Genomic DNA, 26,313 nt, shown 5'->3' with positions numbered 1-26,313 from the left:
GGTTTTGGGGGATAGAAAAAACATTTTGTATGTTATTGTATATTTTAGAAATTATATATTTTCTTTTATATAGCTCATAATATACATAATCATTTTTAGCAAGAGAGTATGTTCAAACTAATAATTCTTTTAAGATCAGTTCTTTGTTATTCGAAAACGATACCATTGCCAGTAATCTTCAGGTGAGCTTTTTAAAAAACAACGAAACTTCGCTGGTATTACTCTTACTCTTATTACTTGAGTAGGGATATTTTTGATAACAAGCCTTGTTTTATGTTACATTGATTTTAGTTCATATAAAGGAGCAGTGATTTACTTGCTAGGAGTAAGAATCGAACAGCGATACATGATAAATTTTATAGCTTAGCTCCAGTTTCGGAGTCGCGTTTTTTTCAGGATTTAGCTATTGTATAGAAGTCTCGGTCTTCTGATTTTCTTGTTAGAAAATCTTTCAATGTATAGCTTTTGTCAAGAATCGAGAACACACCAACTTTCAAGAGGTCCTTAATTTTAAACCAAGATTCGAGTTGTCCATCATTATGTTACTCACCAGGTCAAGATAGTAATCTTTTACATGTTGATTTTTTTCAATGATATGATCCTTATTTTCTCTGTCATTGTTTTAAGCCAGACACAGTCACGTTGATATCTTTCTCTATCTAGAATAAGTTGGTTTTCTTTTTCTTATGTAATACCTAGTGTTGTGTGTGAGAAATTTGAAACTATTCCAGGGTGTGTAAATTTCACGTTTTGATGTTCATACGTGGCTGTTTCATTTTCCTGTTTCGGTGTCGGTTTTTTTTTTAGAGAAATGACCCTAAAAACTCTAACTATTTGATCTAAAAATGAAAATGATTTTAAGAGAATGTAAAGTTTTTCGAACACGCAAATTTTTATATAGTAAAAATCGTCAAGTAAGAAATTTGGTCTGTTGCGCGAGTTCCATATTTTTTTATAAGAACAACAAAAAAATTTAAAACCTTTGGATGTTCTTAACTTTTTAGGTTTCCACCTTAGAAATGTTATCAACATGTTCTTAATTTAACAAATTATTGACCATTTTTACCCATTTTCCTAAGAAATCGGGTGTTTTTTGAGTCCATAAAGCCTTAAAATGTTCTTAGCATTTTGGCCCTCGAATGTTCTTATACAGTTTGTTCATATAAAAAAAACTACGCTACTTAATTGTTCTACTGCTGTGGCAAAAAGAGGAGGGTCCTCGCCATGCCAGAACCACACCCCCATCTAGGGGCGGGGGTCTGGTTGCGATGTACGATTCTCGGAAAAAAACATGACAAAAGGAAATGATTGGTGTGTCCTCCAAGATAACTGAGACAAAATTTGAAGTAATCCGGGCTTAAGAGATAATCGAGCCAATTCAGCGGTATCCAGCAGAGGCCACAGTGCCACGTGCATAATAGACACAATTTCGTTACCAGTCTCTTTATATCGCTCAAGCTTGAATTTCTGACCACCAACGAGAGACCGTAACTCCAAGTTGGTTAATATAACAACCGTGTAGCCGGATATGACCGACCTTGGCCCTGGAGCATTACGTAGCCAAAATATGATAGATTTTATAGGGTCTAAAGTTAATGGGTGACATTTTTGGTTGGTGATTGTTCAGAATTGTTAGGTAAATTGTTTATGTTTTACCATTTTTGTTGAATTAGGGACAAACAAGCCAAATAATAATGCTGGAAATTATCGGAGGTACCACTGTTGTTGTGGGAGTGATTATCTTGGCTGTTTCAAGTCTTGCTGGACTTGTACTTTTCGTCAACAAAGAGGAAAAATTTGAGGATGCCTGTGCTGCCCGAAAGAAAGAGGAGGAAGCTCTTCTGAATTCTCTTCAAGGATCTGGAAAATCTGGAAAAAATAACAAGAAATGGAGCAAACTGAAGAATAAGAAAGCCGCCAAAAAAGAGCAAGCAGGAGAAGCTGATGATTCTGGTGTTGTTGAAGATGAGGAGCCAATCTCTGTCTCTGAGCCTATTGCACCAGTCAAAGAATCCCCAAAGCCAGAATCAGTCCCTAAAGAAGCTACAAAGGAAGAGAAAAAACCTGAGAAAGCAAAAAAACAAAAGGAAAAGAAAGAAAAGTCAAAGCATCAAAAAATGGTTATTGAAGAAGTTGTCTCTGTTCAAGAGGAAGCAAAGGTTGAAGCTGCTCCCCCAGTTGTTGTTGAAGAAATCAAGCCAAAGGTCGAATCCAAAACAAAGACTGCTCCTCCTGCAGCTGTAACCGAGGAAGAGAAGACAAAGAAGAAGGCAAAGAAACACAAATCTAAAGAGAATGGTGAGATTTATGACGACCCTGCCTATGCCCCGGACAGTCCGGGGCAAATGTCTGGGGTCTGAAAAAAATAACTTTTTCCCCGGACGTGGGCTCCAATTTTTGCGCCATAAATTTACCCCGGACGTATATCGCCGAGCTCACTTTAAACCCCCGGACATTTTATCCAGGTCTAAAACTCACCCCCTCACGCCCAAATAAATTAATTAAAAATAAAAAAACTAACTTTACTTACCTTTCTCTGTCTGATCAGGATCAGGATCCATTTTTCAGCTTTCGGTTAGATTTTAGAATTTGATTGCTGAACAAACCACGCTTGAGATTTAAGGTTCAAATACTGGCCTCACACACGAAACGCCAAAATCAGGACATTACAAGATCTTTTGGAAGACGGCGTTTGTCCACGGAAGAATATTTCAATGAATTAGAAAAAAGCCCGCGCGGTCAGCGATTCTATAAAATGCGACCGCGCGGGCTGTCTGGGGCATCCGGGGTAGTCTCTCAAAAACAAATAATACGGACCCCGGGCACGCATCAAAAAAACCCCAGACTGTCCGGGGCATAGGCAGGGTCGTGATTTATGAATTCAAACTTTAACTTTGCTAAAAAGATTGCTGTCATTCACATCACTACGCACTCAGGGGTGACATCCATACTCATCTTACCACCGCCAACCAAAATTGAAAGTTAAAAATTCCTTTGTTTTGTTCGCTTTTCCAATATTTAAAGTCAGGGAAATATTGGGAAAAATGACATAGCTGTCAACTCTCCCGCATGCCAATGTTTCATCCTGCGGGAAATTTTTTTTGACAAATCTGTCGCATTTTCAGGATTTTCTCCCGCATCTCCCCCATTTCCAAAAATTTTCCGATTTCCTGAAAAGATTTAGAATAAACGGAATGGCATAATTTTCTGATTTTGGAAAATTGGGACGAAAGATTTCCAGATTTCCCCAATAAAATTTCAGATAAAATCAGATTTTGCGGGAAAATTCCCCTGATTTCCTGATTTTCCAATTTTGAAAAACTGAATTATAGGAATTATATTCTGACTTGGAGCTCTCCCGCATATTTGTGAGGCAAAGTTGACAGCTAAGAAAATGGCAAAATCTATACCATTTTGCTGGAGGAAAGCCTAAAAAAAAAATCCTCACGCCAGAAAAGTGTTGAAATAAGAGGATAATTTTTTAATCAGGTTCTTGCTATAATTCACAGCAATGCAAAACACATAATGGGAAAAATTTCCCTGATTCCCTGTTTTTCTAAATGAAATGAAAACAGGTTTATATATTGAACTATATCCACATAGTACGTAAGCATTAAAATGTCAAAAATTGGATATCCCGTCCCCCTGTACGCAAGCGTACGCAAATGGCTATACCACCGGTAAGTACATACTTTTCATTCACACCCCCCCCCCTCGGTTGAAGAAAATACCTACTATGTGGACGGCGCCATAAAACAGACCAGACTATATTAAGAGAAAATCAAAAAAGGTCCTTGTTTCAAGCTCCAACCCTAACCTTAGCTGATAATAACCCAATTCCTAATCTATCTATCTATATATTTAAGTAACATCAGGCCCGAAGGCCCATTTTTGCTACATATAAAAATACAATAATAGTCATAGTCATATAAAAACCTTTATTACATGATTGAACTATAAAAACAAATAAACGCCTGAGAGGGTGTTGAGAGTTTAAGTTACAGATTAAAAGTTAGGTATTCTGACGAAAATTGTGGTTTAAGATCTTGGATTGAGATTAAAGCCAAGGTTGAGATTGAAAATAACAAAAGAATGTGGTCATCAGAATGAAAATCTTAGATTGAGATTTAATCAAATAACCTAATACTAACCCTAACCCAATCTTATACACAACCACACCCATACCCAACCCTACAAAGTTGTCTGTAGATCCTGACACTATTCCTGCATACCAGATCTAAAAAATATATTTGTGTCTCTTGGCTTTTACTAAGATGCCATCACCTTTCTGGAAAGATAGGTGAACAAAGAATTTTAGTGGTCTTTCTTGCGAATTCAGAAAATAGGGAACGTTAAAAATATAAAGCTTCAACATGTCTAGTTTCTTTCCCAAAAGATAATTTTCTTAGAATAAAGGTTTTTGTATGATTTTTTTCAGTCAAAGTTGAGTCACATTTTACTAAAGGCCCCTAAAACAAAGGTTTAGTTTTTTTCTAAATATCTTAATCAAAAAGCATAGCACCTGCATCAAATTACTATCAATAGGTATAATGCTTTACGACTTCAATTAAATTGAAATTGTTAAAAACCCATTACTTAACAATGTCTCAAACCAAAGACACAATAAAATAATTAGTTTTTGATAATTTTGCAAAAAGAAATCAGACCAAAACAATAAGTGTTTCAGGCCTGGCTGAGTGCAAAAATCCTGTGCAAAATACTAGCGGTCTCTAATGTTAAAATATTTCGAATTCTCTAAAAAACTTTTAATTACTGAGTTGGTATGTTGGTATATGTTTATACTTTCCAGAGTTACCCAGTTTTTAGGGGTTAATATCCAATCTTGTTTGACTTTCGACAGTTTTAGTCCAAAAAAAGGAATTTTCAAAAAATTAAAAAAAAAAAGAAAGAAGAAAATTAGCCACATTAGAAATGATATTTTGGTAGTTTCCTTTTTCTTTCCCAGGTTTTAAAGTAGAAACATGATTCATTAAGGCAAAACCTCCGTTTTGGGGCCGTCTCCGTTTTAGGGGCCATATATACTGTCTCAATTATTTAAATAGACATCAAACGTCTATCAATCACACTTTCATGAGTGCAGGGCTGCAAATAAATATTTTTAGTCCATCGGACATCATGTCCGACAGAAATGAAATCATGTCGGTCAAGCTCAAAATCCTGTCGGTCATTCAGTGTATATTTTTTTTAAAGTTACGGAGAAAGCGAGTAGGAAAAATAAAAGTTACCTTTGAACAGTTTGCTACTGTATATAAAAACAGAGAAATTGATTCGATAAAAGTGATCTTAGAAACACCCTTGGAAGTTACGAAGAAAGTAAGTTGATAAAAGTTAACTTAGGAACACTCTTAAAAGCTAAGAAGAAAGCGAGTTGATAAAAGTTAACTTAGAAACACTCTTGAAAGTTATGAAGTAAGCAAGTTGATGAAAATGGTCTTAAAAAAACTCTTGAAAGTTACGAAGAAAGCGAATTGATAAAAGTGATCTTAGAAACACTCTTGAAAGTTACGAAGAAAGCGAGTCGATAAAAGTTAACTTTGGAACACCCTTGAAAGTTACAAAGAAAGCAAATTGATAAAAATGATCTTAGAAACAAAGAAGGTTACGAAGAAAGCAAGTTGACAAAAGTAATTTAGAAACACCCTTAAAAGAGTTACAAAGAAAGCGGGTTGATAAAAGTGATCTTAGAAACAAAGAAAGTAACGAAGAAAGCAAGTCAATAAAAGTTAACTTAGAAACACCCTGAAAGCTACAAAGGAAGCGAGTATTAAAAGAATAGGATAAGTAAGAGACAGGGGTGTAAGAGATTTATTTTCAACTCTCAAGTTAATGGTTTAATCCTTTTCACTCGGTCAAATAGCTTTTTCAGTCGGACATTGACCGATGACCGACGCTTATTTGCAGCCCTGTGAGTGTATTTAAAAAGAAAACTTAAAAGAAGAAATTTTTATCAAGTGTGATTTTAAAGTCCTGAATAGTTGGGAGTAGCTATATTTGAGAAGATGGGAAAGATGGGAATAAACAAAAACTAAACAATCAAACTTCTAAGAGTCTCAAGCTTATACGATCCTTTCTCTGACCTCTGTTCTAAGGACCTTGATATTCTAATTGCTAGGGTAATTTAAACGTCACTGTTTAACTAAAATTTCTGCCTAGATTTTTACCATGTTTTAATGATGATTAATTTCATATATATACAGCTCAACCATCAGCAATAAGTAATCCCACCAAGATTATCTCAGATATCGAAAACTCTCAATTGAACTCATCAGAAGTACAACAACTTATTGATGTTCTTCTGGCTCGTCAAAATGACAATGAGCAATGGCATAAGGTAAGTGGCATTATTTTCAACCTAAATTTGTAAATATTAATTATCAGAAAGGTCTAGGGGGTACTACCACAGAGTGCTAAACCATTACCTCAAATAAAACTAATCAAGAAGATAATATGGGTACACCCTTGAGTAATGCTTTTTAATGCTGGAGCAGTTGATTTCACCTCATCAAAATGGCTAGAAAAGGATGTACTTTTTTAATTATTCTATCCTAATTTAGGAATGGTGCTATGGTTTTACAAAAGCAAACCCAATAAGGGTTTAATGGGTCTATTCGTAGATTTAATTTGATTTTAATTAAACCTTTTTTAACATTAGCCCAAAGGAGATCCAGTTGAGGTATTGAAGAAACAACTTTCAGACATTGATGTGCAACTACATGAAGGTATTGACCTGAATTCTGTCTCCAATAACAGGTCCTTTAAAATGTCAATTTCTTTCTTATTTAAAACGGGAAAATATTTACCTTTCAACAAGCTGGTTGAATCATTTGAGAATGAATATCTTTAATAACTATTTAATGTGTTTTTGTCCATTTTAGAACGCAAACTTGCCCAAGGTGCTGCTTTGAAGAATAAAGAATTGAAGTGAGTTTTATAAGCAACCTGATTATATTTATCAAAAAAATTATAACTGTATGTTTCTCAAAATACCTAGAGATTTTTCTTCAATTTTTGTGAAGGAAAGCTAATGTTGAGATGCTTTGATTATTTTTATATAGAAATGAATTACAACAAGAGCGTAATCAACGCCAAAACTTTCAACAAATGACCAACCGATATGCTCAACAGGTTAGTTGAGTTTGCTAAAACATCAGGAAATCCCTAACTCTCTGGGGGAAAGCTCCATCTCAAATCATCCAATATTTTTGAAAAATGTAACCCTTATATCTCAGATTTCTTTGAAATTTTTACCAGTGAAAGTTATAAATGACAAATGAAAATCCTGAAAATTTCAGCCTCGTAGCTTTTTTAGTTCCCAAGATATCGCCATTTGAAAATTTGCCCCTTTTTGCCTTGCGGTCCCAAAATCCGCCATTTTGAATTTACGTTTTCTTTAATATTTCCTGAATGAAGAATGCTACAGGGCTGAAATTTTGGATTTAGGGTAATTTTGAGGTGAGGAATTCAAAAAAAGCACTTAAAACCATTAAAAATAAAGTCTTGACATGCTATAGATCTGTTTTAATTCTCCCCCCTTGGTAGCCCATGTGACCAAAAAAGGGGCGTGGCCGAACATTTTTTGGAAATTTTTTTTTTTCATCTGAATTTAGAGTACTTGAACTGCAATTTGACCAAAAGATTAAGAATGTTCTCTTTTAGATCAGTCATAATCAAAGATCAAAAACAGGGTTTTCTTAAAGGTTTAAATGGGGAAAACTAGCAAATTTTTCTTACACATAACGATACAATTTACAATGAAGTATTGAAAATACTAGGACTCAAAGAAAAATCTAAACCTTGTTAACAAAACAATCATATGAAAAGATAATATTAGCATGATCTTTCTCTGAAATTTCATACATTCTTCCAGTTGTTGTTGCTGGTGTCTCAATACAAGCTAGAATCCATTGTATTGGTACTAGACACTTATCTTGTTTAGTAGGCCAGTAAAAGTTCTTACGAGGTCCATGAGGGTGTAAAAATTCAATCAATACATCTTGCTTATTCATGTCAATTTCTGTAATCATTCCTACCCACCAAAAGTCGCCATAAACACATGCAACATAGCTAAAGTTTTTCAAGAACGCAATATCAATCTGCTCAAATACCTTTAATCTAAAATCAAAAAGAATGGAGTTGTTATCCTCACTTGTCAACTTGTGAGTGATTTTCGACTTGGATTGAGGTACAAAATGATGGCTTTTTCTTGTTCCTGGAACAGTATCACCAGCATCAAAACGTTTTTTCAATTCTTCTCTAACTACCTTCATTTCCTCTTGGCTTATTCCAACAAAATGTATGTCCTTTAATTCGGTTACACACAAATCTAGCATTGCTTCATAATCTAGTATTTGGTTTTTCAGTGGTCTTTGCAAGCTCCTTTTTGCTACATGTCTCTTAACGAAACCTCCTATACCGTCACATGGAGACTTTCCATGACTGGTGGCAAAGAAGATCCACTCTGCATCAATTCCAAAATCCTCTTGATGGTGGCAGAGATTCATAAAATTTTTATAATTCTTATACTGGCCTGCACATCCATCTGAGAAATAATAAAGCTTGCTAATTCGAGGAAGGTTTTCTTTCAAATATTCTACAACCAATGTTTGAACTTTATAAACAAAATTAGTGTCGTGGGTGTTATCATTGGAAATGAAACAGAATGATTTGTGTTTGAGTGTTCCTTCACTCTGATAATAGACAACAACTGGATGTAAAGTACAGTATTCCTTGCTCCAGTGGTAGCTCTGAATTTCGTCTTGTATTAAAAATTGATAGTTCTCTGCGAAATCACCAAGAACAATAGCTTCGTTTGGCAAAAGAGACTCTTTCTTTGCTTTAAGAAATTTGGCTTGACATTTAGTGACGAATGAGTGTTTAGTAAGCTCATCTATGTCTTTACACAAAGTATCAACATAGTCATTACAATTGGTTGTAATTGTCTGTAAACTTGCTCTATCAGTTGTATCCCACTGCATATAATGAAACTCTTCCTCTTCATCAAAATCTTTGAGTTTTTCTTTCACACTGTATCCATTTTTTCAGGCTCTACATTAGCTCGTGAAATGATTTCCTGATACTGTTTAATACACTGCCGACAAAGCTTTTGTCCTGGAACAACAAGATACCCTTTCTCTTTCAGTTTAGTTGCCTCAATTAAAGAAATTGTCTTTTGTCCTTTTGCCTTATGACTCTTTGGCGTATCCAACCCAATGCATTTAACTTGATTCCTTTCAAAAACACGTCCAAATTGCTCAAAATGACGGTTGCAAATTGTAGAAATATCATCTTTAGAATCATGTAAGTTGGATCTCCAAATTAAAATCGCTTTTTCGTCAGAAAAGTCAGTCAATGTACGTAGGGTAGTTGTCCTGGTGTTATTTAATTGGTTACAAGCCTGATTGAGAATTTCTCCAAAACTGCAGTTATTTTCTTCACTCATTTTTTCAAACACTTCATCTTCCATTCATATTATTATTAAAACTGATATCCACATTTTTCTAGGCTACTTAAATACTGTCTTAATATTCTCAAGGTGAGGATATAAAAGATGTAACCATGCTAACCTTGTGCTTTTCTTATGAACTTAGTGTGAAAGCATGAGGTACTCTCAAAATAAAGACATGTATTTAATGTATCCATTCTGCAAATGATGTCACCATGAGGCATTCTGAAAGTGATGAAAATGGGATTTCTCCCCAGAAAATATATTTAACAAATAAATTATTCTTCATGATATACTTACTATGAGTAGTAAAGAGGGTCAAAGGTTGAAGCAAAGTGTAGGTCAAAGCAAATAAAATAAATACGTTTGAAAACAACATTTCAAATCAAATGAAGAAAACTATCTTTGAATGAACCCCAAAGAACAGTTTACAGGCCAAGTATGTGATTTCTTGGTGACAATTTGCTAGTTTTCCCCATTTTAAACCTTTAAAAATACCCTGCATTTGATCTTTGATTATGACTGATCTAAAAGAGAACATTCTTAGTTTTTTGGTCAAATTGCAGTTCAAGTACTCTAAATTCGATTGAAAAAAAAATTTTCCCAAAAAAAGTTTGGCCACGCCCCTTTTTTGGTCACATGGTCTACCAAGGGGGGAGAATTAAAACAGATCTATAGCATGTCAAGACTTTATTTTTAATGGTTTTAAGTGCTTTTTTTGAATTCCTCACCTCAAAATTACCCTAAATCCAAAATTTCAGCCCTGTAGCATTCTTCATTCAGGAAATATTAAAGAAAACGTAAATTCAAAATGGCGGATTTTGGGACCGCAAGGCAAAAAGGGGCAAAATTTCAAATGGCGATATCTTGGGAACTAAAAAAGCTATGAGGCTGAAATTTTCAGGATTTTCATTTGTCATTTATAACTTTCCCTGGTAAAAATTTCAAAGAAATCTGAGATGTAAGGGTTACATGCCCTGGATGACTTGAGATGGAATTACCCTGGGATAAATCACTCGAATAGAAATATAAAATATTTTCAACAAAGTTTTTGAAAAGATTGTAAAACATTTTTAGAAAGTAACACTTTTTGTTGATGCTCAAGACAGGATCTTGAGATATAATTTATTTGTTCAAATTGACAGTATATTGTTTTGAAAGGTAAATTGACAATGTTTTGGGGCTAGAAGCCCTCAGCAGTCTCATTCAACAATTGTGGAAAAAATACTGAAAAATACATTTATTGTGAACTATATCACTTTATCATTGACCACATACACGCTTTCATTAGTGAACTGTAATGAATGATTTTTGCTGAGAACTTTCTATCCCTTTTTATTTTGGTTAAAATGATTACGATAGGTAATTACAATATGCACAACATAATAATTTTAATGAAAGAAAATACATAACAGTAAAGGAACTTAATTCTCAAGACAAAACAAATGACACAAAAACAAAGGAAACCAAGAACAATAGAAATGAGACAAAAAGAGTCAAAAACAAGATCAAAAGATTATGTAAATCAAGCATGAGAGCAGCCTTTGCTCAGTTACACTTGTGTTAAACACACTTTTTAATTTTTTGTAGACCAAAGAACTTGAAGCTGCTCGCAAACAAGTGGAAGAGAAACATTTATCAGAAATGCAAAGTACTCAAGCCCAAATCACACGTATGCAACAATTGATTGATGGAGGATCTCAAAGAGAATTTCACCAATTAGCTGATGTAAGATAGTACTTTTTGTCTTGCAGATTTCTGTCTTTTGTTAAGGATATCGGAACACAAGTTAATCCAGTTTATAATCGTTAGAGATTGGAGGCCATAGTGTCCTCCAGGGTTTGTTCCCCCCACCAAATTCTTGATTTTTTTAAAAAGGAGGGACAACCTCAAGACAACCCTCAGTGTTTTAGGGAGGGAGCCCCTCTTTCCCCCCCCCCTATGACTTTTTGGTTTTTTAGTTTCCCCTTTCTTTTTTGCTTCCCCCCAGAAAATTCTAAAAATATCAGTTCCCCCCATATACCCATATAAATTTGTCAAATTTCAACCTGACACAATCGTAAAATTTAGCTGCAAAAGGAAAACCAGACAAAATAGAACGAAAATGGGTTAATGTAAACAAACATGCTTAGAAAAGCAGACTTAAAAACAACAATGAAAATGAAAAATTAAAATCCTAAATAAAATCAAAATAACTTCCCCCCACCAAATTTGCCAACTATCGATGTTTTACCCCCTCTTTTTTCCCCCCTTTACTATTCAAATTTACATTTCCCCCCCCCTCACCCATCCAAAATTGGAAAATTGGTTCCCCCCCCCCTTTATAAAGAGGGGGGAGGACACTATGGGAGGCTAATACTCTAGTATTTTCTTTTGACTTACAGGAGAATCAACACCTCAAACTTGCTCAACAAAAATCGTAAGTGTATTTCTGTATTTATTTCATAAGTAGTTCTTTAGGAATATGTTTTTACCTTTGGTTGAGGTGGTCTTATTCTTTCCTGGTCATTTATTGATTGCACTTCCCCGTACAAAGTCCACCTAAAATGACAAGTTTCTGCATAAAGGGATAATATGCAACCCAGTGCTCCTTGAACCATGGCACCTATTAAGGTTTTATGTCTCAAGGTCCACCCTTCAAATTAAAGATTTATGGTTCGCTTTAGCTTCAGTGAGAAGATCAGCATTTCATAACTTGTCACAATTTTGGTTTAGAAATACATTCGTTATAAATAAGTATTTTTTCAAAAGTTCTGAAGTTAGAAGAAGGTACCAGAGCTTTTACAGATTTTTCTAACCCCTAAATCTAATCATAGATAATTTCAACCACCAGAGATGGAGGGTTTTTCCTGTAAAGTTCAAGTTACCAGCTATTCAAGGGGAAATTTTTTGTGTAGCTCCCTCCCTGTAACAAGGGAGAGCTGGAGCTATGCTCCAAAAATCAGCTCCTCAGAAGCCTATGTTAAGACACCCCTCAGTGTTTTATGACTCTAAAGTTTCATTTATAATCCTGACTGAATATTGTTAGGAAATGATTAAAGTTGGTTAGATCTACAGATTGTACCTATCACTTTCCTTTTCTTGATGAAAATGAATTTATTATTTTTTTCAGTAATGAAGAAAAGAACAAACTGATCAATGACCTTAACCAGCAACAAAAATCTCAACAAGCAATGAAACAGGACTATGACCAAGCTATCATTCAATTCAAACAGCAACAAGAACAACAGCAGAAATCATTACAAGATAAAATTGTCCAATATGAAAATGAATTACAAAATGCTCAAAAATCAAAGGTTTGCACTCTCCTTTTAAAAACAACACAACAAAGCCCAATTTTTTTTAGATTTAAAACTGACAGCCTATCCAGGCCATTCTTCATGCCCTTTTAGCGTCTGTGTATCGGGCGCTTCCCTTCCTGAACTCACTAAAATTTTGGTAGAAACAGCCTTTTTAGTGGATAACATTAGAAAAAGTGCCCTTTTGACCGCTAACAGACGCTGCCCTGCCTTTCTAAAATATTGTCTGCCATCATTGATTAAAAAAGTTAATGTTTGAAAATTAAAAATACATTTAGGGTGATGCTGATAGCACTTTAGCTCAAATCAAGGAACGTTTGATGGGCCTTGAAGGAATCAACAAATCACTTGAGGCTGAGGTTTCCACTATGAGAGTCGAAAGAGAGAGTATCCAAAATTCTGCTTCTGCACCACAAGCTGAAGTATCCACTCTTAGTCAAAAGCTTTTGGAAACTGAAGCTCAATTATCTCAAACTCAATCCTCAATGAAAGAACTTCTCAACCAAGTTGAACAAAAGAATCAAGCTATCCACGTGAGTTCATGACATAACATTTTGTTTTGATAAATTTTTCAAACTGTTTATCTGAAGTTAATTGCTTCTTTGAGTCCAAGGGATGTTTATCATTTTTTGCTTCATTTTACTTCGAGGTCTGGGGATGAGCAAAGCACTGAAATGTGTATAGTTGACACAAGGAATTCTGAATTTGAGTCAGTGCAGTTTCCCAAATCAAACCCTCTCTGTGGCACCCCCCTCATCACACCATGATTGCCATCATAGACATGAATTAATGAGAGAAATTAAATGCCAAAGTAAGTACTTCTTTTATTTTAATAGAATCAAGAAGCCTGTCATAAAAAGACCCAAGACGAATTTGAACAATTCAAAAATTCAGTTGCGCAATCAAAAGAAAGTGAAAATAAACTCAGTGTCGAACTAGAAGCTGTTAAAGGAAGGTAAAATATTTATATACTCTACTAATAGTGCTCATACAAAACTCCGAACAATATCAATAACGTTTTTTCTAAAATTAAACCTTATGAGCTCCTTCAAGGGTTTTTGGACCCCATATCTGACAAAAGGACTTAAATCAGACCTTCTTTCTCAAGATAGGGCTAGTACTAGTGTGAAAATGGCAAGCTCTGTATAACAGCTTCTGTAAAGAATGACCCCATATTAAAATTCTTAATATTTTGAATACAAACTAAGTCTTTCATGAAATTGATATAAAATCACAGCATCTAATTTTTCTTTAGCTTGAAAGACAAAGAAACCGCTTTGGACAGTCTCAACAAGCAAAATGTAGAATTAACTGCTGAATTAGCAAAATCTAAAGAAGCAACTGCTGTTGTAGTTGATGTTGTCGACAGTTCTGATAAAGATAAAGAAATGGAAGATCTACAAAAAAGGTAAGTACACATAGGGTAATTGTGTCCTTGTATGGTAGGATGCCTGTTCTGCTTACTTGCTTTAACCGAGATATAACTTAAAGATAATCAATATTTCAATCTTTTCATTAAAACCACTACGAGGAAGGTTGATTTTGTTTCCGTAAGGAAGAAAGGAAGAACTCCTGGAGATATTGATTGATTAAGATGAGGTAAAAGCTGATGTCTAATTTAGTCTTTGTCATTTTATTAATAGGGAAAAAAAGTTAGAAATAAGCGGTTATTTTTTATTTCTTTAACTTTTTTAAACAATCAATCTTTTATAATCTTTTACAATTTCTTATAACAGTATTGCAACATTACAAGACCAAGTTGGTGCTCTCAACAAAAAGAATGAAGAGCTGTCTTCAGAATTAGCAGAAGCAAAGATATCTGCAGAAACAGCTGCATCTGCACCAGTTCTTGATGATGGAAAATTAAAAGAGCTTGAAGATGCTTTGGCAGGACAAACCGAGCAAAATAAGAAACTAGAAGAGAGTGTAGAAACAATGAAAAAGAAGAATAATGTAAGTTTTTGTTTGTTTATTAATCTTCTACTTTATAAAGTGAGTTATTTAAAATTTGAGTGATGATGTAGCAAGCCAAGGCATGGTTTTGCTATTTTAGGATCTCCGCGAAAAGAACTGGAAAGCAATCGATGCCCTCAGCAAAGTTGAAGAAGAAACAAAAAAGCAAGAAAAATCTTTGGAAAAAACAATCTGTAAAAGTTTGAAGAGCGTTTATCCAGACATGAAACTTCCAAAGACAGACGGTGGCCTCCAAAAGTTCTTTGAAGAATTCCAAACGTCTTGTGCGCAATATACTAATGAAAAAGAATCCTGTACAAAGAGCCAAATTGAAACTTTGCAATCCGCATATGAAGATTTGCAAAGACAAATAGAGGAACTCAACAATAACCGAAAGAGTGTATGTCTTTTACTTTTCAAGTATCTAAAACACCAAATTATTTTTGACATGCATGAACAAGAGTGAATGACATTGACTGCAACCTTGACTGATACTGCTTGATACAGACCCTCTTACTGGAATTTTCAAAGCCTTATTCTACTCTTTGTGAATAAAAGGATCCAAGAGGCTAGACTTGAGTCTGATTTTAAAACTGTTTAAGTAAGAGAGTCTGGTTGGTTAATTCGTTACCAAAACTACCATTCACAGGAACGAACATCTTGAATGACATATTTTACCCATTATAAACTAAATTCAGATCGTATAAGATTAATAAATCTTAAAATCAATGGGCTTGAATAAAACTCTGACAATTTCTAATAATCTGATAATCCATAGCTTTAACGAGAAATTAATTTGATAACACAGGCATTGACCATCAACTAAACATTAACCACAAATCTTGCACCTAAACATGATGATGTTATTGAAATGCCAGCATTTTTCTCGAAATTCATCAGCATTTTTTATAAGTCAACCATTCTTTCTGTTTTGTTCTTCATTTTGTTTTATCCTCTGCAATTTCGCCTTCCCTTTGATATTAATTTCCTCCTCTTCTTCTTTAGGATTCAAATAGCGAAGAAGTTGAGAAAATGCAAGCCGAAAACGACAAATTGAAATCAGTGCTTCGTGATACTGTAAGCGTTCTTCACTTTAAAATCAATTCTGAATTTCTTCTCTTTTTCAACAGTGACAGAAAAATAATATTATCATCCATCTCTTAAGTCATTGTACTTGTAGCGATGTTAATCCTGAGAATAGGCTCTAAAATTTGTATGTCAAATCCTTAAAATTTGTTTTGGAATTTGTTAGGAAACGCTACTTGGCCGATTACAATCAGGCATTGACGCTGAAGTGCATTGCTTGCAAGACAAAGTAGAAAGCAAAGACAAAGAAATCGATCAGCTCAATAGCAAAGTTAACTCCATGGAAGAAACCATGAAAGAACATGGCTTCGAACAAGAGGTATTTCGAACAACGCAGTCTTCATTCAGTTTTAGATATCTTGTTTCCCGTTATGAATTAAAATTTTCAGAAAAGAAACCGAATACTTTTCTTTTCGCAGATCACTTTATTCCAGGTCAACAGATCAATTAACAAATATTTATTTCCATTAACCCAAATCAGTTACTTTCTACAGTTTTATTTTACCATTAAAAACATTATTTCCATGCTCGTCATTTATCATTATTTAACGTTCACCTACGAACCCTTCTAACTGACACAACTCAAAACAACAATCTTCCCATCAATCTTACATACAATAATTCTCCAGGAAACTCCCATTCCACATCACGGCGATACACCTAGCAAAAAGAAACACGGGTGGACATACAAACTAACCAAGATCATTCACCCAAAGGTAGTGTATAACATCAACCACGCATAAACATTTCACCATGCACCATTATAGTTTTTATTTCACTGTTTAATACACTTTGACGGCTAAAGGACCTTCACTGGATGCCAATGATATCATCTGTAGTGTTAATTTTACTTTTTAATGTTACTTATTACTTAAATCCTTGGTACTTCTTATTGTCAAAGAGTTATATCAACGTATTTTATGTCATATTTTATGAATGTGCAGTATTGTAATGTATATTTTGTTTTTGTATGTTTATTGTTTTGCTTGTAATTAGTCCATTGTCTGTATAGGATATCATTGCGTGTTGCATGGTATGCTGATCTTACCATTCTAAGTTCTCTTCACTTTGTTAGATGGAAACGACGCTAAAAGAAACACAAAAAGAACTTGAAAAGGAAAAAGAAGAAAAAAAGAAGATCCAGGCTTCTGTCAAAGAGGTATTGGTATTGTGAACCTCTGATTGTTGACAGTTTTCCTCAGTAATGTAAATTTAAAAAAGATTAGGTATCAACTTTAATGTTCTTAGAACTTTTTCAAAATGTTACTCCCCTCTCGAAATTCTCCCTCTTTCAAATAAAAGTTTTTCAAAATGTTACGCCCCTCTCGAAATTCTCCCTCTTTCAAATAAAAGTTTTTCAAAATGTTACGCCCCTCTCGAAATTCTCCTTCTCTCAAATAAAAGTTTTTCAAAATGTTACGCCCCTCTCGAAATTCTCCTTCTCTCAAATAAAAGTTTTTCAAAATGTTGCACCCCTCGAAATTCTCCCTCTTTCAAATTTCAATCCGAAGCAGAATTGAAAGCTGTAGAAACCAAGCTTGAGGAATCGAACAAAAAGGTAGTTCTTCGTTATGGGTTAGTTTTAAACAGGTTAATTCGAAAGATTCTACTTTGTTGGAAGGAAAATGACGATATACATGAAGTACACACGCTATCCTCTGAGAAATGCCTTTTTATAACCCTATTGCTCTTTCCTACAGAATTTTGTAATCATTGTTCCCGATAGTAGTATAGTTCCTTTACTATACATGATAAAATTCATTGAAGATTGTCCAGATATTCTGGGCTGACTTATATGAAAGTACCACACCAGGGGGGGGGCGTACGGGGTTTGCGATTTCCAAAATATACCGAATAATTTTTCCGAAATTCCGTAAAAAAATAATTGCAATTCCAATACCGATTTTTGGGGTATTTCCCCTCGTTTTGACTAGTTTTTCATCTAATTTGATTTTTCATGTATGAATTCCGAAAAAGGGGGATAAAAATTTTATTATACCGAAATTTTGAAGCAAAAATTAATGGATTTCCGATACTGAAACAATTTCAGAATTCCGAAATATAGAAGAAATTTTGCCCGATTTCCGAAATTACGAAGAAAAAAGGGTCGATTTCCGCAATTCCGAAATACCGTATGCCCCACACATACCAGTCTAGCCTAAAAAAACACTAAATGTGAAATTAGACATTCAATTCAATGCTTTTTATTCCAGCTTGAAGCTGCTATTGCTGACACGTCGAAAACTGACGAGATTAGTGCCAAACTGAAGAAGACCGTCTCCGAGCGTGATTTGGCTATCCGAGAATACAAAAAGTATAAGGACTCTGTTGCCAGTCTTGAAAAAGACCTCAAAACTAAGGATGGCAAACTATCCGGTATTGCAGACGAGCATAAAAAGGAGTTGAAGAAAATGCAAGACAAGATTACTGCTTTAGAGAATACAGCGAAAGTCAGTGGTAAAGATAAAGATAAAGATAAACTTATTGGCGTAAGTAAAGTATACACCATTCGTGCTCCATCTTCATTCGTGGAAATTTCAGGTTAAAAAAAGTTACAAAGCCTATTTGACCCCAGATTAAATAATGGAATGTAATATTTCATTTTAGAAATTATACTTGGAAATTGAGGAGTTGAAAGAGGACCTACGCGAAGAGCGTGACCGTGTTATTGTTGACATCGAAACACCTGATTCAGAGGTATATAACCTGCAACAGGAATAAAAAAAGGCTGTCAGAAGAAAGTGAATGAATTTAAAAATAATGAGTTTAAATTGTCGATTTGATATGATTAAATATTTTTTTTAAATATTGATTTTAGAATTTTTTAACGCTTTATGATTTTTTTAAAGATTTTTGAAAGCTAGGTATGCATATTACACATGCACTCACTCCGACTGAACGAATTTACACTTACACTTACGCATCCTATTCACACTATACTTTTAGACAACAATGACTGAAAATTCATTCACATTCATCTTACAGCATTTTATTCATGTCCCTCGTTTTTTACGCGATCAATGGTGGCAAAATCAAATTACAGGTTGAACTCATTTAATTCGAATTCTCAAGGGACCAAGAATTTTGTCCGAATTAAATGAGTTTCGAATTAAATGAGTTTTCATAATTTTGACTTGGTTTGATGAAAAAAGACATCTCTAGGTTCAAATTACATGAGTTTAACTGTGAACTTCAACTGAATTTCACTGGTTTTTTACCACCTAACCTAAACTTTAAAGGGATTATCAGATTATTTTTTATATTTGGCTTAGAGATAAGAAACACCTCCAAAGTTTTTGACCCATTTTTTTCCAAACCTGAGATATCTTGTCTTGAAAATCTCTAAAAATGAGTCTTCACACGGTCTTTACGTTTAATTTCTATTGTTTTCAAGTAAAACTTTGAAAATTCAAAGTCGAATATCTCAGCTTTGGAAAATAATTGGGTCAAAAACTTTGGAGGTGTTTCTAAAGGTGTCTCTAAGCCAAATATCAAAAATCATCTGATGATCCCTTTAAAGCAATATTATCTGATGTTGAACTTAGTCCCTCTTTCCTACAGGAAAGAGGTACAAGTACATTTAACAATGTTTTTAATTCTACTCGAACTGCTTAAATAATACTTGGAAGCAGTTTTGGTAGGAACGAAAATTCACATACATGTTTTTTATAAGCAAGTGTCTGCCCCTGCTATATCAGGCATTATATTCTTCTCAAACAATAGAGCCATTGTATACCCAAAACTGAGCCTGTATATGCTTTAAATCGTTATGATTATAAAGGAAAAACATGTATGTATATGTAGATACATTTAGTGTCTAAATTTGTAATCTCAATAACTTTGGTTTGATAAGATGTATAAATTTTCTTTCCAGGTTCTTCACAAGCAAGTCGAAACCCTGACAAGTGAACTACAACAAGAAAAAGAAGATAGATTCAACCTGAGCATCAAATTGAACGACCTCGAACAATCTTATAAAGAAGAACAATCAGACAAAGATAAGGTTTGGCTCGCTTAATGTCTGCGATTTATTACTTAAACACCTTATCATTGGGCTGTTCCATTAAAAACCCATACAGGGGGGTGGAGGAACCTTTTTAAGTTAAAATAATTTCTTGGAAGTGTGAGGATACCCCCTGGAAAATGGCAAAATTCGCAAAGAAACCCTCAGAAGAAATTCTTTTTATACTTTAAAGTGACGATGGACGAACTAAAACCTCTCTTTTACCTCCTGGAAATTTTAGAAAAACTATTTACCCACTGGAACATAAAAGAACTCTCCTTTAGACCCCCTGGAAACTCTTCTCAGGTTAATCCCTTGTAAATGCTCGTCCACCTCCTCCCTGTTTGGAAAATGGAATGACCCTTAAAAAGCACCAATTCCTCAGTAAATTGGTGCTTTCAAAATTTACACATTTTAATCTTTGGGAATTTTATTTTTGGCTTTGCATTTCATTCATTCTGTTAGAGCTGCGATCTCCTCCGTGTATTTCAGGAAATAACTAAAATATCTTGCCATGACGATTAAAATTTGATCCCTACTCTTGTTAAGTCATAAAACCACAAACTGGTTAAAAAATTTTCTTTCCCCTCTTTTTTTACAGGTTATGAATTTAGAATCAAAACTGAAAGCTGCAGAGGCTAAAATAGAGGTAAATTGAAAAGAGCTTTACACCCATGTCTCAGACACTCTGAAATGAACTAATTGTCTATGGGGGATGGGGAAACCTGTTCTGTTTTGTTCTAGGCGAGGACTTCCATTTCTATTGTATTGTTTACAGCTTAGATATCCTTTAAGGTAAGGGTGAGGGTATTTTATTTAGGGTATTAGGATAATTGGATATTTGAAACAGATGCCTTTCGATGGATTTGATGATTTTCCTCGAGTATCTGTATCTGCATTCTACCAATCATATAATTGCTGTTATTGCATAATATTAAATTATTAAACTATTATAACGTTCTTCTCAATCGTGCTTTCTGCCTCATTTTTTTAGGAATTTGAAACAAGTAGGAATAATGAAATTGAGAATGAAATAGAAGATGCGATGAAGGTATATTTACTTTATTTATTTCGAAACGTGTGTTCAGCTATTAATAATCACCTTTTAACCAGGGACTCGAATTTAGGCTCTTTTGATAGCATGTAACATTTGATTGGTAAATTCCGGTGTTATACATATTACATATGTTACATATTACCGATGACAGTTTGAAGAGCACTGTGTTATCGTATTTTGTTTCTGTAATGTGCATGATATATGTCTTTAGCACGCATGCGTAAAGTCCTGAAACGCTACACAAATGCACAACACCACCTCCCGCGTACCTTTTTACGCTGATTGTATTCTCTTAACTGTACTAACAAAAAACTTAGATTTCTCTCGACAAATCCTGCGCATCGATGTTTTCTACTAACAAACTTTTCCAGAAAATTTCAAATAAAGTTTTGAGCCCGATTCTTCGTAATAAATTGAAAAAGTTAATTTATAATTGCAATTTGTGAAATTCTGGAAAAGGTAACGGTATAAATGTTATAATGCACATACATGTTCAGTCAGAAGGTATCTTGAAAAATCCGCTTTGATCGAGGATTATCACTTCCGATAAAGTTTACAAATACAAGATCGAAAGATTTAAAGGGTTTTTGAGATTCTTCAGAGGACTTTCTTAATTTCTTGAAAGTCTTGTGTTTATTTCAGCGGCTTTGAGATTAAGATGAGATCATGGGATTCTTTTTAAAAGTGTTTGAAATCTTTTTGAATGATTTTTTCCTCGGTTTTGAGCGTCCATCTGTCTGTCTTCCACTCGCTACACTTTGTCGAACAACACGTAAACCATACTGAAGATCAAACTTGAGACTGGAAATACTCTAGTAGAGCAGTTGAAGATGTCAATTTTAGAACAAAGCATCCTTGAACACACCCCTGTCTCACAACCCCATTGAAACTACAGCGAGGATAAAGATTTCGATTGAAATCTCAATGGGGATGAAAAATTCCATTGTTCCAAAGTTAAAATATCTAGTGGGGATGGTTGTGGAGTGCAATTTCTAAACAATGAATTTCTCAGTGGGACTGAAATTTTAGGGTATTTTTTCCAATGGGGGCGAAATTTTTGTCAATTTTTCCGGTGGGGCTGTGGCCCAGCGGGTCTGTGACACAGGGTGTTTGAGCATGAATTTCCAAAGCCCTTAGATTCCTAAATTTTTGTTCGGTTCTAGTATTAGTGAAGCGAATAAAGATTTACTAAAGTCTGTTCAGATATGATTGGCAGTGGAAACAAGAATGCCTGTAACTTTTGATAGTCAAATATAATTATGGAATTTTTATTTGCTTGTTTCAGAGAATCAAAAGCGCTATATTTGAATGTATTTTTGGTTGAAAAATTTGCGATTTTTAGCGGTTAAATTTGCGATTGTAAAAATTGAGGTTTTTTTCTACTTATGTTATAACGTTCATTTTTACACCAGTGGTAGTTCAACCTTAGGTTAAGAATTTTTTTAAATTTCAAGGCGAACAGAATAGTCCTTCGGAAGATATGGGACCCGAAATACCCCTTGGTAGCACTTTTCTGTGAAATATCGTATCTCCGACTTATTACTAAAAACGGGGGTTATGTTATCTTTTTTGAACAGTGCAATTAAAAGTTGGAAAGTGTTGGTGCATTGGTATTATTGGTATCATTGATTATTTCGAAACTAAGTGAAATCACAGTATAATTGTTTTTATTGAAAAGATAAGCATGAACTTATATTGCCTTTGCTATTTTTAAGGTATTAAAGAACTTTGCTAATTCCCAAAACACTAAACACAGTTTGGCTATGAGGTCATTAAAAATATCGTAAAATGTGTTATGATCGAACAACTGTTTTATCGTTTTAGTAATAGGTTGGAGATTTGATATTTCACAGAAAAGTGCCAAGGGGTATTTCGGGTCCCATATCTTCCGAAGGGCTTTTTTGTTCGCCTTGAAATTTAACAAACTTCTAAACCTAAGGTTGAACTACCACTGGTGTAAAAATGAACGTTATAGCATAGGTAGAAAAAATAGCTCAGTTTTTGCAATCGCAAATTTAACCGCTAAAAATCGCGAATTTTTCAACCAAAAATACATTCAAATATTGCGCTTTTGATTCTCTGAAACAAGCAAAAAATATTTCCATAATTATATTTGACTATCAAAAGTTACAGGCATTCTTGTTTCCACTGCCAATTATATCTGGACAGACTTTAATTATCCAATCCATAACTGACATCTAATGCTAAATGACTCTAGTAAAAAAAAGGTGCATTGACCTTTCTCTTTTCTTCTCATCTTTTTGATGCAGTTAAAAACTCAATACGAAAAAGATTTGGACTTCGAGAGACAAGTCAATAAGCAGTTAAGAATACAATTGGTAAGTTCAAAAGTACGCGGGTGAGAAGAGGAACTTTGGTAACACTTTTTTCCATGGGTGGTAGTTGTTACGCATGCGTGGCTTTCCAACTTTAAAATTAAAAAGAAATTTCCGAAAGAGACTAGTTTATCAACTTCTCAGTTCAAAATCAGAACTGGACGCATCACTTTTTTGGTGTTTCTTATGAAAGATTATGCTAGGAAAATTGTGAAAACATATCTCGAAATGCATAAAATCATCGATAGACTTGTTTTTTATAGCGTTTTCGCTTTTAAATCAACATTGATAATGGTCTTTTGTGAATTAGACCTGGCTGCAAAATAAGTGAGTTGTGGCTGATTCAGAGCTAGCAGTTGTCAAATAAAAATTCAAATGTAAAAACTGCTTAGAATTTAAAAAATACGTGTCTTCCTATGGTTAATAGGCTTAAAACAGCCATTTGAAGTTTTCAAATCATGAAACAAATATTTGATTTCAACATGGATGATAGGTCGTTGACATGACTGCGCTGAGATATTATTATAATGAGAGGGAAAGTAAATATGAACTCTGAATCACAATATTTACAGTGAAAATTATGCAATAAAATAGGACTCTCGTAGTTAGTATACCTTTCCATTTTTTGCAACTTTCATGTTAATGCAGAACCACGTTTTTATTGTGTAAATGCTTCCCAAACCGACCTTACATTGGAAAAGCCTATTAGATTCCGTCGGTCCATTACCGTCGTTTGGGGTATGATTCCACTTCCCAGACTGAGATTCGAATGTCACTTTTCTAGCGGGAAAAAGTAGGAATCCGGGTAGCTGAACAATAAGCTTCGGAAAGTTACATAATTTCCTTAGTCAAAACAAGATTTTCCATACCTTTAGAAAAAAAAACTCTTTCCAATCTCATGTCAGCGATCCCGGGGGAAATTTTCCGAAAAGTTCATGAAATCGAAGAATCTTACCGCAAAATAACGGTAAATGTTTGTACCCATCACATGAAACATTGATGATAAAATCGTAATTTCTTTTCCAGGCCTCTGCATCAGCACCAGGAGCAGATATTGGTACAAGCGTGTGAAAAAATGTGATCTACCAAACTGGTCAGTCATATGATGCTCAAATTTAACTAATTTATTTATCGTAAAATTATTCTTTTTTGTTTTATTTTTTTGTAAAAATAGTAAGATTTTGAATTAAAAATTTAAAGTGCATGATGGAGGGGAATTTCTATAGCAACAAATTGCTACCAATATTAAATGATTTTTATACTTCGCATAGTTGAATTAGGTTTTTTAAAAACACGAATTTAGTCACTTTCTGTTTATGTTATCGTTTGGTCAACGTTTGTTGTTTTTCCGTTCAACACAAATTGACATTAGGGAGGTTAAGTAAATCGGTAGAATCACGACCACGGACGAAAATGTAACAGGCTGGTGAGTTTCAACCAATCAAATTTCGTATTTTCACTAGCCTGTTACATTTTTTGTCCGTCGTCGTGATTATCTTGGTATACTTAACCTCACTATTTTCGTGGAACACAAATTGAAATTATAGTCCATCCATTATCACATCACATCAGGGTATTTTTCAACTAATTATATCATGTGCGTGAACATAGGTATACTGCCAGGTGTATAAAGAAGGTTATTTTTGCTTTTCTTTTGATAGCTAATGATTATTACCATTGGGTGGTTCAACCAATGAAGTAAAAGGCCGAAGGTTTAGAATCGAATCTTCTTGGTAGTAGAATTTGAAGCCTTCCAAATCTTGCAAAAGCTTCGTGGCCTAGCGCGGTCCGCCTGGTTTTTACACAAATGACAGATTAAAACTAAAATTTACACCTAAATTTGGAAAAAGATTTTACTCGAAATCAAAGGAATCGCTAGATTCAATCCGTCGTCAAGAATACGGTGCATATTTCAAGGCTTCACTTTTTCTTGCCTGAGAAAGGTTAAAGATTCGATTCTAGCCGTTCGGACTTATGTTTCATTGGGTTAAACTGAATTCTTCATTGGTGTTATATCTATAAACTTACCTAGTGTTTTTTCAGATTTCAAAATCGTGTTAAACTTTAGTATTTCTTGGAGTTTGATTTTGCTTCTTAAAACTAAGATTGTTTGTTTTAGTATTAGAATTGTTTTAGTTTAGTTCCTCTCTGTTACCTTTCAGCTGTTTAGGGGATGATCTTATGGTTTGAGATTTTTGGCCTACATAAATCCTCTATGATTTGAGTAAAACTTCCAAATAGCTACCGCGATTAGAAAATTTGTTATCTTCAAAAGCGATTTCTTTCTCAGTTCTCACGTTAGGATTCTATTATTTAATTTAATGCTACAAGTCGAAATCTTGTAATTAGAATACTCGACTTGGGGAAATAAATAGCCAAAGTAATTTTGAGATATTGCTCGGTACCTAGCAAGGATTCTGTACGCCAAAGATATGTCGAACTATCAGATTATTCTTTGAATGTAAAATTCCTTCACTCCGAAAAAAAAACATTCTATCCCGAGTTTTTTATCATTTCCCTTTCGTTTGTTTCAAGTTTTTTTAATTATTATTTTAGAATTTTTAATTTTCGTAGAATTCATCTTTAAAATTTCAGAAAAGAATAAAAATTAAATTGAAAGAATCGATACCTCAGACTAGCACTAGTCATAGCTTTCACTAAATGCCCCCACATAAAGATCATGTCATGCACTTATAAAGCTTTAATGATTTAAAGATTAAAACATTAAAAAATAATCAGGAATAATTGATCGATTTAATTATTGATTGATTGGTTGATTGATTGATTGATTGAGGCATTTGCCTGAAAAAAATTATATTCCATTAACAAAATATTTGAAGAATTCACAGCTTGATAATTTAATAAAGTATAAGGAAAAGCTGGAAAAGCTTCTCAAAAATATATTTCAAAAATTATGGTATCATTAGCTTACAGGTTTTCACATCTCCTGTTTGTTTTTTTTCGCCTAGTTTCTTTCTTAAAACAATATATATCGTGATTATTATTCACTTAATAGACCTTTTCTGATAATGCCGCAGACATCCTAGATTGTGGGTAAAATATATAGTGGTGAATAAATCAACAAGGTAACCAATCAGAAATAGCTTGTTTTTTTC

At 34.1% G+C, this 26,313-nt stretch overlaps 1 protein-coding gene across 6 annotated transcripts; it reads left to right on the top strand.

The window, feature by feature from the left end:
- Positions 1 to 1,509: 1,509 nt before the first annotated feature.
- On the top strand, positions 1,510 to 25,830 carry LOC136810370 (ribosome-binding protein 1-like). Of its 6 annotated transcripts, XM_067066921.1 has the most exons (24): positions 1,510 to 2,298; positions 6,219 to 6,352; positions 6,674 to 6,740; positions 6,897 to 6,942; positions 7,077 to 7,146; positions 11,054 to 11,191; positions 11,848 to 11,882; positions 12,576 to 12,759; positions 13,041 to 13,295; positions 13,599 to 13,717; positions 14,018 to 14,170; positions 14,499 to 14,715; positions 14,816 to 15,115; positions 15,721 to 15,792; positions 15,968 to 16,120; positions 16,431 to 16,517; positions 16,877 to 16,960; positions 18,015 to 18,290; positions 18,409 to 18,498; positions 19,676 to 19,804; positions 20,406 to 20,453; positions 20,799 to 20,855; positions 23,132 to 23,200; positions 24,224 to 25,830. In XM_067066921.1, exons 1-24 carry the CDS (start codon positions 1,695 to 1,697, stop codon positions 24,266 to 24,268), a joined length of 3,432 nt encoding a protein of 1,143 aa, XP_066923022.1. In that variant the 5' UTR covers positions 1,510 to 1,694; the 3' UTR covers positions 24,269 to 25,830. The 6 variants fall into 6 exon arrangements, with proteins under 6 accessions (XP_066923022.1, XP_066923025.1, XP_066923024.1 ...); XM_067066924.1 differs by lacking the exon at positions 14,816 to 15,115; XM_067066923.1 differs by lacking the exon at positions 16,431 to 16,517.
- Positions 25,831 to 26,313: the final 483 nt, after the last annotated feature.

The sequence above is a fragment of the Clytia hemisphaerica genome, unplaced genomic scaffold (genome assembly GCF_902728285.1).
Source record: "Clytia hemisphaerica strain Z4C2 unplaced genomic scaffold, Clytia hemisphaerica genome assembly, whole genome shotgun sequence".
Classification (NCBI taxonomy): Eukaryota; Metazoa; Cnidaria; class Hydrozoa; order Leptothecata; family Clytiidae; genus Clytia; species Clytia hemisphaerica.
The sequence above is the reverse complement of the archived record's forward strand: the minus strand, read 5'-3'. Positions and strand labels throughout refer to the sequence as shown.